At 36.1% G+C, this 17509-nt stretch overlaps 1 protein-coding gene across 14 annotated transcripts in view; it reads left to right on the top strand.

Moving 5' to 3' along the window:
* Positions 1 to 17509, top strand: part of magi2a (membrane associated guanylate kinase, WW and PDZ domain containing 2a) — a 267335-nt gene that overhangs the window by 229621 nt on the left and 20205 nt on the right. For 5 of the 14 annotated variants that reach the window (XM_073813942.1, XM_073813923.1, XM_073813948.1 and 2 more), the window contains 5 exons: positions 4537 to 4705; positions 8579 to 8620; positions 9062 to 9177; positions 12580 to 12772; positions 17231 to 17494. In XM_073813942.1, the coding sequence (XP_073670043.1) occupies positions 4537 to 4705; positions 8579 to 8620; positions 9062 to 9177; positions 12580 to 12772; positions 17231 to 17494 (784 nt within the window). The remainder of the gene's footprint in view (positions 1 to 4536; positions 4706 to 8578; positions 8621 to 9061; positions 9178 to 12579; positions 12773 to 17230; positions 17495 to 17509) is intronic. The other 9 variants (XM_065268675.2, XM_065268673.2, XM_073813952.1 and 6 more) reach the window with 5 other exon arrangements.

Below are 17509 nucleotides of genomic sequence, written 5' to 3'. Positions count from 1 at the left end.
AGTAAATGATGACAGAATTTTCATTTTTGGGTGAACTATCCCTTTAAGTGTTACAAATTGAAGTAATTTAAGTAGAACCAATTTTTACTTTTTACAGTTTGTGCTATGCTGTCTTTCTAAACGGACAAGTAAGAATGACTAATTTTCTTTATACTGTATATAAAGCACTACAACACTATATTTCTGCTATGCTTAAACTTCTCGAACAGCATACAGTATATGTTTATAATACAGTATATGTTTATAATTTATATCTAGTGATATCAGCCCAAACATTTTCTTACTGCCAGCTAGGTATGCACAATAAATCGCAAGAGGGGAAATATCGCATTCACAATCACCGGCGATTCATCTGCGATTATGAATGCGATATTTCCCCGCTTGTCAGTGAACTACGGCTCTGTGTAGTAAATGCCACTCAATCTGAAAGCAGCTGATGGCGATTTACTACTAATCAAGGAACCGGCTTTACTGAGGAGATGCGCGTGACAATCGCATGCGATTTATCTTGCAGCCCTACTGCCAGCTGACTTCACTTGACCAAAACCCCTGAGAAATGTTTCCATAGCTGAAAATATATTGTTTAAATATATATTCTAGGACAGAGAGAACAGGCATATCTAGCCATCCACCTGTCCCATTTATTTATTTTCGGTCTGAAAATGACAAATACAGACAAGCACTGTCTCGTCCCATCGTCCATATAATCGAGGCCTGACAATGTACATAAATCAACCGACTGTTATTTACACTACAGAGAGTAAAGCACAGCGCTGCCGCCAGCTGCCAGCCACTGTACTTTCATTCCTCAACAGCTTTATTTCTCCGGGGAGCAGAACTGGAACGTAGCGAAAGTACCAACAGTGTGCAGTGCAACAGAGAGCTGCTGGCTCTTTTATAATCTTTCTCTTTCTCTTTTAAGATTTAATATGATATCATTCTCTAGACAGATTGCTAAAACACTTTCATTAAAGATTCAATGTTTCAGAGCTCTATTATTTCCATAACCAATGAAGTGTTATGATCGGTACATCCACACTTGAAATCTAATAACATGATACCAAGGCTCTGCTATTTGGTTATAGCTGTCAAAATACAGAAAAGTTTTAATCCATAACAAAAGATACTGTCTTAATGAATGTGAAAATGAATCAAGACAATGATTTTTACACAAAAAATAAAGGGTCGGGATATAGGCTCATTTCATTTATATGATTTGTTGTGGCGTAACCATGCATACCACTTATATTAAATATAATTAAATTGCATATTACTATTTTTAACAGTAAATCTCACATGCTCATACACACCTTTGCATACATTTAGAAATACTTGATCTTGCAAAGCCCATACTTGGCACCAAATTCTCTAAGTAAGCTTGAAAAAAATGCAACCTGGTATAGAAGGTACACTGTCAGAAATAAAGGTACAAAACTGTACCTTTTCTGTCACTGGGGCTGTACCCTAAGTTTCCGTTTGCTACCTTTACATGAATAAAAAACAGAATACAATTTTGGGTAGATTACCGTACCTTAAGGACCTACATTTTTAGAAAAAAGTCAAAGTACCCTAGCTGTCAGTGGGGCAGCACCCTTGTATGGACCATTAGGTACAGATATGTAAATATTTAGTACCAATATGTACCTTTTAAATACATATATGTATTTTTGAGGTACTAATAAGCTCTCTTTGGTCCCAGTATGTACCTCTGAGGTACTAAAATGAAATCCTTAAGTGCAAAGCTGTACTTTTTGAAAGGGTACAGCCCCAGTGACAGAAAAAGTACAGTTTTGTACCTTTATTTCTGAGAGTGTATATAATATGTTAAGGGTGCAAAAAACATTTAACAAATTTTGAGAAAATCAACTTTAAAGTTGTCCAGATGAAGTCATTAGCAATTGCATCCACTTCTAAACATAAGGTTTTAATATATTTACGGTAGGAAATGTACAAACTATCCTTATGGAACATTATCTTTACTGTACATAATATCCTAATGATTTTTGGCATAAAAGAAAAAACTATAATTTTGTCCCATACAATGTCTTCTTGGCTTTTGGTTCAAATATACCCACGTGACTTGAGACTTAAGGGTTTTGTGGTCCAGGGTCACATATATACTTTTAAAAAATGTATGCCGTAGTCAAAAACATGTTAATGACAACACATTGTGCATTCAATAACATGATTTTTCTTGGTGTGCTTGCATGTGTTAACTTGGCAATGACAGATTTTCATCTGCCCACAAATAGTTGTCTTCACGCACAGATGATCACTGAAATTAACTTATACTAACACACACTGACCAATTTTTTAACTTTGATAATTCTCATTTTTGCAGCCTTTGCTTTCTTGTGTTTTTTACTGTCTTTATCTTATGCCCTAGTGAAAACACCAGTTTTTTTATATTTTACTAAGTTCTTACCTCAACTTAGACAAATTAATACGTAACTATTAGGGGTGTAACGGTACGCAAAAATCACGGTTCGGTGCGAACCCCGGTTTTGAAGCCACGGTTCGGTTCATTTTCGGTACAGTAAGGGAGAAATGCAAACATTAAACTGCAGGTTGTTTATTACTATAAACTTTTTTTTTACAATTTGTTTACACTTTTTTAAACACTTTTTATTAAAATATAACATATAAAATATATATAAAATGAAAAAATAATAAATAAAAGACTACTGCAAAGTTCTTTTTTACATTATTTTATAACAGTAGGTAACTCTTTTCTTAACCTTCTCTTAAACTTTTTCTACTAAAACCTTGAACTAACAAATTCAATTCCTGAATACATTTATGAACTATTAGCCTACATTTTTGCCACCAAAAATTTTCTGTTTTGATTTATTTTGGATTGTTTAACTCACAGAATTGAATTGGCTATGTACCATCTCTGTATAAAAATAATATTACTGCTCTATGTGTAACTGCATAGCAAGCAACATGATGATATACTTATTATACACTCATTTTGAGATTAGTGAGCTGCATACATAGCCATCTTTGATCTTTTGCACGTTTCTCCTAATCTTTGCTTGTGTCGTCAATGTAAGCTGTGACTTTACTTACGAACCCCTCCGCAGCTGAGTAACAGCTGAGTAAGCCCGGGTTACAGCTCTTCTCTGTCCCGACCAGCTGATCGCATTGTGACAATGATATGATTGACGTGAGGTGCAGATGAAAAATCTGATCACGCATGCCTTATTCTCGCTGTCACAGAAAGCGCGTCTCATGAATGCGTAGCAACGAAAGACGCGCATCCTCTCACGCATTTTGAAAGAACAAAGCAGCGCGTTGACACGCGTTTAACATGCGCTTTTAGATACGACACGTAAACATTTACATCAATAATCAAACGGATATACAACTAAGTAAATAAAAATCTTTCTGCGGGCCGAACTATGTTATATGTTTGACAGAAGACTTGCGCTGAACGCGAAGACTTCCGCCACTTAATATGTTCGTGCGGAAACCCACGTATTATGTTCCGCACAGGCGCACACAAAATGCATTCGGCCATTCGGTGCACCGTGCCGAAAGCCCTGAACCGAAACGGTCCGGTTCGAATACACGTACCGTTACACCCCTAGTAACTATTTTTGTTTCATATGTGCGCCTAATCTTTGTACAGCGCGTTGTGAATGTGTTAGCATTTAGCCTAGCACCTTTCATTCCTTAGGATCCAAACAGGGGTAATATTGACAGAAGTTTGAGCGAGAGTGAAGTAGTGATGATGTTACTATGCGCCGAGGTCGAAGTGTTGCAAACTAAGTGTTTTTCCGCAAAACAATGGTGCTAGTTCTTTTTTTGATTTTGCTTAAAAATTTGACCCTTTTTTGTGCCACCATACTTACTTGTGTAACTACTCATGTAACAGTCTTTAAATAGGGAAAACATGGAAGTGTTTGGTGGCTTCTAAATTCATCCCTGTTTGGATCCTAAGGAATGAATGGTGCTAGGCTAACTGCTAACACAGTCACGACACGCTGTACAAAGATTATGTGCACTCATTGATAAAAGAAAGGTATGAATTAATTCGTCCAAGTTGAGGTAAGAAAACAGTAAAATATTGAAAAACAGTGGTGTCTTTCATTAAGATTTGTTTTTATTGTTATCAAGCAAAGACGGCCCAGATAAATCCATTGTACCTGCTTGATGTCCTTTATGCATTCCACCTGCGTAACCTAATTTTGGGTGAAGTGCGGAAGCGGGATGTTGTGAAGTGTCTCGACCACAGGTGCATTTGAATGAGAAAACCAAAATATTATATTCAGCACCGTTAGCAATAGCGAATCAGCATCAGGTGTCCTTGATGAGCTCATGAATGCAGCCTTATTTTGCTGAGCTAAAAACTATTATGCTGGGCAAAACTAATTTCTCCAAGTAGGCTCACTGCCTTCCTATATCAGGGCAACGGAAATATCAGGTGGAAGTTACCTAGAAGAACATTGCTTACTCATATTTGCATATTAATAAACCGAGCACTGGGAGACACGTAGAATGGGTTGTTACTGAACGCTGATGTATTTGCAGGTTTTGGAACATTGGGATTCTCACAGCAGTCCTACGGCCAGTCTATCTATCCATGCTCTTCCCCACAGTGTCCCTTATCTACACTGGCCCATAGGTCCAGAGTTTGACCTGAGCAAACCAGACCCATATGACCTGTATGAGAAGTCCAGGGCTGTCTTTGAGACTAGGCGTAAGTAAACCTGGAACCGCTTTTGCTGGCATCTACAGCTAGCATTGATTCCCAGCTTGCTTTTGTTATGCAAACATTCACAAACATGCTTGTAGGCACCAAACACACTGGGTTTTAGGTTGTCTTTTGCTTATACGATTTAACAGTTTGTTCCTATAGTGTGTGGACTATGTGGTCATGACAGCACACCATGTACCATCAGATTCCCTTCTCAAACAACGCAAGGCTCACTAAGAACTCAGGAAATCTTGTGGAAATCCTGCAATGTCTCTCGCGGTCAAATGTGACTTCACAATAAACAAACATGGTGGATGACGTGCATAAAAAAATGGCATTAATACAGTCAACTTCTTTTTGCATCGTTGATGTCCATGTCATGTTGGACTGTGCCTGCTGCGCCATGACTGCGGTTTTTACGGTTTTGTCTTTCATCCACTCACTTTCTGATTGGGTATTGTTTAGTTTCACATGACAATCTACAGCGTGTGTACGCGTTTGTCCTCGGGGTCCCCCCACACAACAAGATTTCTGTTGAATATTTACGATTTGCGATTGGAGGGCCTCAGACGTACTTCAGAGCAGATTCAGTCACTCTTAAGACACCACACACAACAGGAAAATTATAATTGAGGCTCTGCTGACTTTGTGTTAACTTTAGCTGCTTCCAGAAGATTGTTTTTCACTTATCGCTTTCCTCTGATTTTAAGGTTCAGTTATGTTTTGAGTTTGGGGTTTAGGTTTTATTTGCAAAAATGTTGTCCTTCGGTCAACACAATATGTTGCCCTGAGGACATCTTTCACTCAGGTGGAGCGTACAACCACAAAGACGATTGGGACCTTACCTAGGATTGTCTTAAGGGGGAAATCATCCCAAATTTATCTTGATTATCTTTAATGGGGCTTACACACAAGAAGCGAATCCAACTGTTTGCACGAGTAGATTACATACAAAGTAAATGAAAAGACGTGAATAGATGCAAATTTGCACAGGTGATGCGAATGATGCAAATTGGAGGGGGGCAATTGTGGCGAACATGTGCTATTCACTTCAAACGCATCTTCCATGCAAGTTTAAAACGTTCAACTGAAGTGTAAAATTAGCATAACACGCAGTTAAATCTCGCGAGTTATCTAAAGTGAGGAACATGATGCTTAGCGATTAGTGTGTACGCAGCATTAGTGTGTGGCGGCCTTTAGTTGCTTGGTATCTTTTTTGTCACTCGTGTAATCTTAATGTTCTAAATTAGATAGAATTAATTTGAATGACATCTGCCGATAGTTTTGCTTTTTTGCTCCTTGTTTCAAAGTATTATGTCATGAAATCTTTGAAGTACAGATCATACAAACAGCAATTCTGTTGTGATTGTTACTCAATTCAAAATAATCTCACAGCATGAGTTCTGAAGCGTTTTCCACCCCTTATCATTGGCTGCTTTCGTCCGATGTCCGATATTGGGAAAAATGCTTTTTAGCTGGCGATACCAGTCCCTACAAAAAATGTGATTATGCAATCAGATTATGCAGCCTAATAAAATTGCAGATTTATGCTTGCAAAATATGCAGGGCATGCATGTTTCATAATCCCTGCATTTTCATAGCAAAAAGTCACATATATCTTAACAGAAAGTTGAAAAATTTTGCATTTACCTCACACATGCACAGCCATGTCCCCTGTTGTCATGGGAATGTAAGGAAATGACGTAATTACGCGACGTGAACGTCAATGAAAAGCTGCAAAAAGTTTTTGCAAATTCCCGCAATTTCATCACATAAAATTGCATAAATATCCCGCATATTCCATCGCATTTTTTAAGAAAATGTGCGGCAAAGTCAAGGATTTTTGGCCGCAACAATCACAAAAAAATTGTTTTTCTGGAAGGACTGCAATACCTATTTTAGGCCGATATATCAGCGCATCCCTAATTTCTTACTCCATGTTGCCGTAAATTCTGATTGGATGTGACTGGTCCACATCACACGCCATTAAAATTTGTATTCGCATGAGGTTAGGACATTTTCTGAGACTTAAAACGGCTATTTTTGTACTTTTCAGCTGATGTTATTCTACTTGGTAAGTGGTTTTTGTGGTCGTATCTTCTTATACCACAAATATTAAATTATACCATGATGAGCTGCATGGAGCTACAGTACTGTGCACTAGATGAAACTCAAGTTCGTTGATTTGTGCATTATATAACACTTTACATTATTAATGCAGGCACTTTCTTTACCAAATTTAGAGACTACCACACGCTTTCTGAACTTTCCGATCTCAGCAAACCAACTCGCATATTCACGAAACATATGTTTAATTCATTGATACATTTTAAAAGCATCAATTCATGCACATATTACCTGCAATCTTTTCTTATTAAATTAATATGTCTGAACTGTCAGTAGTTGGTGTTGGATCTATGCAGGGAGATTTCCAAGGGCAGTGACTAAATAGTTTGTAGTCACAAAATTTTAGTGGACGATCGTATCTAACTGTGTTGGGCAGCAGATCACATTCTCTTCCCTGTCTGCACTACCATGGCTGCTGCATCATACTTCCCTTTATTTGTTCACGTTCCCCTTAAACTCCCAGCTCTCTTTGAAATTGAATGAGTTCCGGCTGCCTTGTCACTTTAAATATCTGTTAGTGTCTTAGACCCTTAAGTGGATCATAAACTGTACCACACCGGACCCTAATTGAATGGTTGTTTTCTTTCTTTCTTTGTATTCAAGGATACAACCATCTATGCTGCAGGATGTTGGCATCAGTATTGTTTGCTTTCTATACCTCTTTTTACCCAGTTTTGTATATAGATTTTTTTCGCAGCTGACAGTGACAGGTTTATAGTGGAGGATGGTTGATATAATGAGTTGATTAGAGCGTTTTGCATGTTTCACTTTTTAACAAATTGGTGTGTTTGAATATAGATTTTTAAAACACCGTGAGTTGAAAAGCTGTGATTCAAAAAGAAGTAAAAGAAACATGCTGTAAGATGGAAATGCCCAAGGAATCGTCAGGCCCACTTGAATCTTTCAAGGTCCCTAATAAATTGAAATGACTATTTTGTAGTTAACATAGTAGTTAAATTGTCTTAAAGCATATTAAAAACACCACATAAACAACAATAAAAACTTGATTTTCACCACAGGGAGACTTTAATATATCACATAAAATATTGCATAACACATATATTGGAATATACAGACACACAAAAATGCCAGATATGATAATATATATATTGGGTGTGATGAGTGTTAACTACAGAGTTATGGAGCCAAGACAGACTGTGATTGGGTTCTGTGGTGTGATTTCGGTATTTTAATTTATTATATCTGGTGTTCATTTCCCTAAGATTTCTGAAACGTGTGATCTTAGTTTACAATAAAAATGTTTTGTTTAGTTGTAAACTGCCTCATTTTGTAAAATTGCATTTCTCAGTGTGTTCAGTCATAACACTGTTTTGTTTTAATGCTATTTGAATATGCAGTTGATTTTGAAGTTTGACTCAAAGATTTGTATTTGGTATAGTTTAGCGTAATATAAAGATACCAGAAATCCTTTGTTTATATTTGCAAATGATCGTTTATGCTTTGTGACTGCTTTGTGGTTATATAACATTTTTATTAAGATAAGAAGATATGTTTATATATATATATATATATATATATATATATATATATATATATATATATATATATATATATATATATATATATATATATATATATATATATATATATATATATATATATATATATATATATATATAGTGTAGTATATAGTATGCATACAATAGTATATTTCCAGGTGTATGTACTGTATGTGTATGGAAGCTGTGATTTATTGGCTGTCCCCGCATCTCTCTCTCTCTCTCTCAGAGCCAGGTCTTCCTCGACCAGCCCTCTCAGCTGACCCCTCCGGTGAGTAAATATATCTGCACCCAAAACAGAAACACACTGACAGATGAAGCGCTGCATACACAATGAGAGAAAGACGGTCTACAATTTATTTTTTCATCCATTTCTTGTGACCTTTACATAAAGTTTGTGGAGAATAGTTTCAGGAAATTTTTATCAGCTTTTGGCAGATTTTTGACTTTGATGTTAAATATGTTTATATATTCTATGTTTAAGATAAAAATGAGAGTAAGCAAATTATAAATAATGAAAAATATATATTTATGCAGTTTGCAGATGCCTTTATCCAAAAAGATTCACAGGGGATTCAATCTAATACATTTTTACCCATATGTGTGTTCCCTGGGGATCAAACCCATGACATTTGCTGCTATCCAATCTAGCAATAAGTAAAGCTTGACAAAATGTTAAGATTAATGCACACCTCCAATGTTTATTGCACAGCAGCAGAGTTTCAGGAGGTGGAGGTTCACCTGCGCAGGCAGAAGTCCGGTTTCGGCTTCAGGATCCTGGGTGGAGAGGAACCAGGACAGCCTGTGAGTCCGGAGGCTCAGGAGAAGGCTCGTAATCTAGAACTAACGCACACGCTTTCATAAAGAGACCTCACCATCTGTAACTAACTATTTATGAATGGATGGAGAGTCTTTTCCATCTTACATTTACTTACCACTGAGAACTTCAAGTGAACTGAAAAATTGATATATGGCCTTATCAAAATTTCACCTGTTTTGATATTTTGGCTGTTTAAAAGTTTCTCCCCAAGCTTGATGACTCACCATGTGCAGAGGTGTCAAGTAACAAAGTACAAATACTTTGTTACCTTACTTAAGTAGAAATTTTGGGTAGCTATACTTTATACTATACTTTACTCCTACAGTGTTTCATTCCGGCTTGTCATCATAGTTAAAAAAACACCTATCCAGATAAATCTCGCCATCCGGATAGAGTGAATTTAATTGTGGCTGGATGAGAAGTATAAACGTATATCTGTCTGACATCCTATTGGTTTGTAGGCGATCCCTCGCACCAGCACATGACACAAATCATGTCCCACTCCACTAAGGAGTGTTGGGGTCGTTACACTGTCAAAAATAAAGGTACAAAGCTGTCACTGGGGCAGTACCCTTTAAAAAAGACACTAATATGTACAATTTAGGTACAAATATGTATCTTTGAACTGCTAATATGTACCTTTGAAGTACTAATATGCACTTTTTGGGTAAAAGGTGTACCTTTTTTAAAGGGTACTGATGCAGTGACCACTTTTGTACCTTTCTGAGAATGTATGTATTCTTTCACCTGCATTGTACTAAATTGCATTTCATTTCTCTTGCATTGTACTAAATTGCATTCATTTTCAATGTGCATATGTGCGGCTGAAACAGATAGCCTAGTGCATCCAAAATTTTTCAAAATTATTGTTTTAATATAACATTACACACTGTAAACCCAAACAGTACAATGTACTCATTTAAAATGAGTGAACTGAACTCAAAACTGTGAAAAAGTTTATTGAGCTTAAAATTTTTGTGTGTTTTCAACAAGTTCGCCATTTTAAGTTCCACAAACTCAAATAAAATGAGTCAAAGAACTCAAAAAAATTATTTATTACTTCCAAACTGAGTCATCTCAATACCACAGCCTCATTGTAACAAACACTGCAAATAATTACAAACTTTTGGTGATTGTGATCAGTTCAATTTGCCAGGTTAGCTAAGAAAGAGTCTGGCGCTGCAAATTTACTTCAGTTTAAAGTTAAATCAACACGATTGGTTGAGGAGGTTCCAGTTCCCAGCATGCTTTGAATGAGCCTGCAATACGAGAGCATTTTTTGAAATAGACCATTTACGCAAAAACCGGAAATACGTAAACAACGCGTAAACGCAATTCCGGTATAAGCTTTGTTGTTGGTGGAGAAATGGCAGCTAGAGTGTTTCCGACTTTCCTAACTTGTCTACCGAAGTTCACCAGCGCCGATGTGGTGAAGAGTGTGGGTATACATTCGTCCACTAAAGGGAACAAACTAGATAAGGGATATAAATTATTCCGCGCGGAGTTTATCCACAATTATCAAGGTAAGCTTTAGCTACAAAACCGGCTATAACTCCGTTTACGTTAATTGTAAATCTAGGGGTTGTGAATTTGTAATATAAAATTTAACACATCGCAGTGAATATGTCGTGTGTAAGTTATGTTTAAGTGAGATGACATGAGGTTAACATAACAACCAGTAATTTGGTGTAGCTGCTGTACTAGGTAAATGTTACTAGCAGTCTGCTGCAAAGTTGTGTATTTCTATATGAGATAACATGCAATGTTTCCTTGCTACATGCGGTTTAAGTAACAAATATACTACAGGGACAGGTAGTAGTGAGAGGTAGATGCTTCAGGTCAATGAGAGAGAGTGAGGAGCCTCACAAACTGGAGGTTTTAATATAGACAGAATGCCGGTTGGCAAAAGTTTCCCGTTCTTGCGTGTTCACTCTTCTTGCTGCGGCACTTTTTTTCACTTACTGTTACTATTATATACTATTATAAACTATTATAAAGGTAGGGCTGTTTCTGGTTGGAAGACGAACAGCCTTGAACACTACAGAAACGGCGACTCGTTGACTCTGCTATTTTTCGTATCTGCCGCTACGATAACAGGAAGTTGCCATACACTTTGTTGACGTATTTCCAGTCGAAAAATGCGGAAGTGCGTAAAAGGTCTATTAAGTGCTATTTTATGTGGTTTTTAGTAAAGAGAAAGACTCAATAGTGTTAAACATTTTTTTATGTTGGAGATTTAGAAGAGTTTGCTATTTTTTTGTTTTGTGGTTACCATTGTTCAGAAGTGTAGTGCCTGTGCTTAGGCTGTAGGTCGGATACATGTTGGTTTATCATATAAACTATGACTGTGTGAAAGTCTGCACTGAGTTCAGTCTCAACACACTTTCACTGGTATTACATTTTCATGAGTCACATGATCTGTTTCTGTGACTTGTGAACAAAATTTAATGGTAAAAAGAAGTTTTAACTACGGTATACAAAAAATATATATGGTAAACAGTCCTTATAATAAACAGTAGTTTTATGTATATTGTACTTGAAGAATTAATAAAATGAAGTGTAAACTTTTAAATTTGGGTTAACTGAAATTTTTTAAGTTATCTTTACTTAAAATGTTTGATGTTGGTTTACTTAAAAAAATTAATGTAATCAGTTTCAACAAAATTTTTGAGTACTCTGAACTTGTCGGGTTTTACAGTGCAGTCATTATGGCCTTTGGCAAATGAGGAGGTTGGGTAGTACACAATAGGCCCCTGTGGCACGGCCTAAGCATTTGTCCTTAATGGAATTTTTTCCTTACATTACTTTTATACTTTAAGGAGTTATGAAACCAGTACCCTACCTACTTTTCATGGAAAGTAATTCTTACGTTACTTTTTAGTTACTTTTGCGTTACTTTTTCTTGGCTGAGGCTTGATCTCTTTCAGGCCTTGCAGGTGTTTTTTATGACTGAAAAGTTTTGCATACAGAAATTGCATATTTTATCACAAAAATCTCTAACTCTGGCCTGCCAGAGCTCTGGTTTCTGACTCTTACCACACAGGCGCATAGAGTGCATAATGTGAATACGTTTATTTTAATTCAGGTCATAATTTTTTTAATCAAATTAATTAAACTAAAAAGTATCTCAAGTATTAATGTGTACATTTAAAAAGTAATGCGTTACTTTACTTGATACTTCAGAAAAGTAATATTATTACGTAATGCACGTTACTTGTAATGCGTTACCCCAACACTGTTCAGCACGACTATGCTATTCTACCAGCTGGACCTATTAACTGGATAAATAAATCAGCCGTGACAAACATGGTTTAAGCTAGTGTACACTCCATTCATTTACTAAGTCTATGTTTCTCTGTAATGTCCATACACTCTAAAGAGTCTATAGTAACGTCACCATGCTTGTACAGATCCTGATCGGTGCAATCATTGAGAAGAGCCCAGCAGATAAAGATGGACGCCTCCGACCCGGAGATGAGCTCATATCCGTTGACGGAATCCCTGTGGCAGGAAAACCTCACCGTTATGTCATCGACCTGATGCACGGTGCGGCCCGGACCGGCCAGGTCAAACTAACTGTGAGACGGAGAGTTCAGGCCACAGGTGAGAGAAATCAGACGTGTGGGAGTTTCAGTGTTTCGCACATAATGACAAAGTTTGCAAAGTTTTGTAGTTTACCTAGAAATGACAATTCTTTCATCAATAAAATCTAAGGAAATCGGGGGCTCCAAAAGTGAAACTTACTATAAAGTAAATGTAAAAGTATATTTCAAGTTGATTTGATAGTGTTATTTTAGGAATGCACCAAAAATGATGATTCATTTTCAATGGTTTGTCGAATATCAGCTTGAAAAATTATCTCTGAAAGTAATCTCAACATTTTCATTCTTGTGTATCTTTGTTTTAGTTATAATTATAAAATATATTGTTAGATGTTATAATTTCAACCTGACCCGATTTCATGTGAATTTGTATGACTTGAATCGTACAAAAACTGATTATTAGAAATAAATCAACCACGAAGTCCCAAAATGGGGTTACTCCAGCCAAATATCAAAATGACCCCATGATTTACCCTTAATCATCCTTCAGACCACCACATTCGGAGTTATTTTAGTAAATGTCCCTGCTTTTCCAAGCTTATAATGGTTAAAAACAGGGATCCAGGAACAAAAACTGACTTTAAACCCCCAAAAAGTGCATCCAGCCTTCACAGAGGTAATCCCAGGCCCGGCTCCAGATATGAGATGAAAGGTGGGCCGAGTGATATTCCAGGGGGGCCGGTCGGATTGGGAGGGGGTTCTTTAATGCTTAAATCTCACATGTCTTTAGTTTTAATATCATATATTTAAGACAATTGTTAGGTTTGTTTATTATCGTTGTGTTTTCTTAATTTTTTTGTACATATTTTGGAACTATTTAGTATATATATATATATATATATATATATATATATATATATATATATATATATATATATATATATATATATATATATATATATATATATATACACATATATATATATATATATATATATATATATACATACATACATACATATATATATATATATATATATATATATATATATATATATATATATATATATATATATATATACACATATATATATATATATATATATATATATATATATATATATATATATATACATACAACCCCAAAACAGAAAAAGTTGGGACACTATAGAAATTGTGAATAAAAAAGTAATGGAATAATTTACAAATCTCATAAACTTATATTTTATTCACAGTAGAATATAGATAACATATCAAATGTTGAAAGTAAGATATTTTGAAATGTCATGCCAAATATTGGCTCATTTTGGATTTCATGAGAGCTACACATTCCAAAAAAAGTTGGGACAGGTAGCAATAAGAGGCCAGAAAATTTAAATGTACATATAAGGAACAGTTGAAAGACCAACTTGCAACTTATTAGGTCAATTGGCAACATGATTGGGTATAAAAAGAGCCTCTCAGAGTGGCAGTGTCTCTCAGTGGTCAAGATGGGCAAAGAATCACCAATTCTCCCAATGCTGCGGTGAAAAATAGTTTTCTGAGCTTCTCAGAGAAAAATTGCAATGAGATTGAAGTTATCATCATCTACAGTGCATAATATCATCCAAAGATTCAGAGAATCTGGAACAATCTCTGTGCGTAAGGGTAAAGACCGGAAAACCATACCGGATGCCCGTGATCTTCGGGCCCTAAGACAGCACTGCATCACATACAGGAATGCTACTGTAATGGAAATCATAACATGGGCTCAGGAATACTTCCAGAAAACAATCCACCGTGTCATTCGCTGTTGCCAGCTAAAACTCTGTAGGTCAAAAAAGACGCCATATCTAAACATGATCCATAAGCACAGGCGTTTTCCCTGGGCGAGGCTAATTTAAAATGGACTTTGGCAAAGTGGAAAACTGTTCTGTGGTCCAACGAATCAAAATTTGAAGTTCTTTTTGAAAAACTGGGATGCCATTTCATCCGGACTAAAGAGGACAATGACAACCCAAGTTGTTATTAGCGCTAAGTTCAGAAGCCTGCATCTCTGATGGTTTGGGGTTGCAAGACTGCGTGTGGCATGGGCAGCTTACACATCTGGAAAGGCATCATCAATGCTGAAAGGTTTATCCAAGTTCTAGATACATATGATCCCATTCAGACGTCGTCTCTTTCAGGGAAGACCTTGCATTTTCCAACATGACAATGCCAGACCACATACTGCATCAATTACAACATCAAGACTGCGTAGAAGAAGGATCTGAGTACTGAAATGGCCAGCCTGCAGTCCAGATCTTTCACCCAAAGAAAAGATTTGGTGCATCATAAAGAGGAAGATGCGACAAAGAAGACCTAAGACAGTTGAGCAACTAGAAGTCTGTATTAGACAAGAATAGGACAACATTCCCATTCCTAAACATTGGTCCTCCTCCAGCTGTTCCTTATATGTACATTTAACTTTTCTGGCCTCTTATTGCTACCTGTCCCAACTTTTTTTGGAATGTGTAGCTCTCATGAAATCCAAAATGAACCAATATTTGGCATGACATTTCAAAATATCTTACTTTCAACATTTGATATGTTATCTATATTCTATTGTGAATAAAATATAAGTTTATGAGATTTGTAAATTATTCCATTCCTTTTTTATTCACAATTTATACTATGTCCCAACTTTTTCTGTTTTGGGGTTGTACATATATATATATATATATATATGTGTGTGTATATATGTGTGTGTATATATATGTATATGTATATATATATATATGTATATATATATATATATATATATATATATATATATATATATATATATATATATATATATATATATATATATATATATGTGTGGTTAACATTTTTATTATTACATTCTCTCCTTTTGCACTTGTCTTTTTTTTGACCCCTTAACAGATCATGTATTAATTCATTATTCATCATGTATTAATAATTATTATATTTGATAAAAGGGGCAGTTCTTTAAAAAAAACTATTTACATCAACTAAAACAATCTTGTTGCAAAAAAAAAAAAATTTTTTATCTGAAATGCTGTTTTTTTCTTAAGAGTTATTTTCATGTCTGTTAATATAGTATAACATTAAACATTTTTGGCCAAAAGATTGGTTGTTATGTGGTCTTGGGCCAGGGTGGTCCAAGCCTCTGATCAGGTGGGCCAGGCACACTCTGGCCTCTCCTTAGAGCTGGGCCTGGGTAGTCCAGATTTCAAACTTTATAAACTGTAATACCTAGCTTCAGGTAACGGCGCCATCTTGGACTGATGCAATTAATGGGAGAGTTTTAATGTACAGTAGTGTGCGTTCGTTGCCATAGACACGTTGCGCATTGACTATCACAAATCGCGCCCCAGTCACGTTGTTACCGAAAGCTATTTATTAGAGTTTATAAAGTTTAAAATATGGATATTTTTCACACCCAAAGACTTTTATTAACACCTTGGAGCCATGTGGATTACCTTTGTGAAGGATGAATGCACTTTTTTGTTCCCTGATCCCTGTTTTCTTCCATTATAAGTTTGGAAAACCAAGGACATTTACTAAAATAAGATAATGGATATATGTATCTTGGATTGCATGAGGGTAAGTACATCATGGGATAATTTTGATATTTGGCTGGAGTATCGCATTAAAGGAGTGACCCGATTTCATGTTTTCTTTTTGTGTTAAAAGATGTCTGTTCATATAAAAGATCTGTAAAGTTGCAAATGTGAAAGTTTCAAACCTCTTTTTAAAAGTAATTCATTATTGAACCATCAACCACTCAAACATAATGCATTTCACCAAATACACAAAATAATGAGGTTTTTAGCAACGGAATATTGGCCCTTTAAACTTGACATCACTGGGGCGAAAGCAGCTTATACAAACAAATTGATAGGAAAAGCACCTCGTAAAATTGTTTCGACTTGCCATAAGATTGGGTTGAATATTTCTTCTGTAGCTCAGATTATGTGACCTCTGAAGCACTGCCTCCCTGATCCTTCATGCTGTCTGCTCATTCTTATCTTCCATGGACAATCATTTCTATCCTCAACATCTCAGTGGAGTTTGAGGCAAAAGGTCTGGCGGCAGACTTTATTGGTTTACTGTTTGATCACAGTGAGCCTTCTTCATACTTCAGCCAAACCTTTAGCTAGAATGTGTGTGTGAATGTTTTCCACTATTTCACTCACTTTGATTAATTGCTGCTTTGTTGTTTCATGCTTTACGTGTGTCTAAAAATGACAAATAAAGTGTGTAATTGATTTAAAAACAAACAAAAAATAGGAAAAATGGTAAATCATTATCTATCATAACTGTTGCTGTTTGTTAATTTGAGATTAAAGAGGGTTTGGAAGCTCTGGTTGTCTGTACAGTAAATGATATTTAATTTGTCATTTACATTATTTCGAATGTTTTGACGAATATTCATGCTGCTGTTTTCCACATAGCTGACAGGGAAGAGAGCCTGTCAAACTTTAAAAACTACAAAAAAGATCCATAAATGTATTTTTTCTGTCGTTATCTTTAGGTGAACCCTTTCCAGTGAATGGCCGGAGTCCTGGGTCCACCCAGCATAGCTCTCCCAGAAGTGACTTCAACTCTAGAATTATCTCGAATAACTCTACCCCATGCCAGAACTCTGCCCCATCCACCACAGGCTCCTCCCCACCAGACACAGTAGCCAATCAGAATTCACAGCCCAGTGATGTCACCATCCAGCGCAAGGAGAGCGAAGGATTCGGATTTGTTATTATCAGTTCGCTAAACAGGCCCGAAACAGTGTCTGCTGCTGGTAAATATACTACAC

Source organism: Paramisgurnus dabryanus, chromosome 1 (assembly GCF_030506205.2).
Source record: "Paramisgurnus dabryanus chromosome 1, PD_genome_1.1, whole genome shotgun sequence".
Taxonomy (NCBI): domain Eukaryota; kingdom Metazoa; phylum Chordata; class Actinopteri; order Cypriniformes; family Cobitidae; genus Paramisgurnus; species Paramisgurnus dabryanus.
This window is presented reverse-complemented; position numbering and strand designations above follow the sequence as displayed.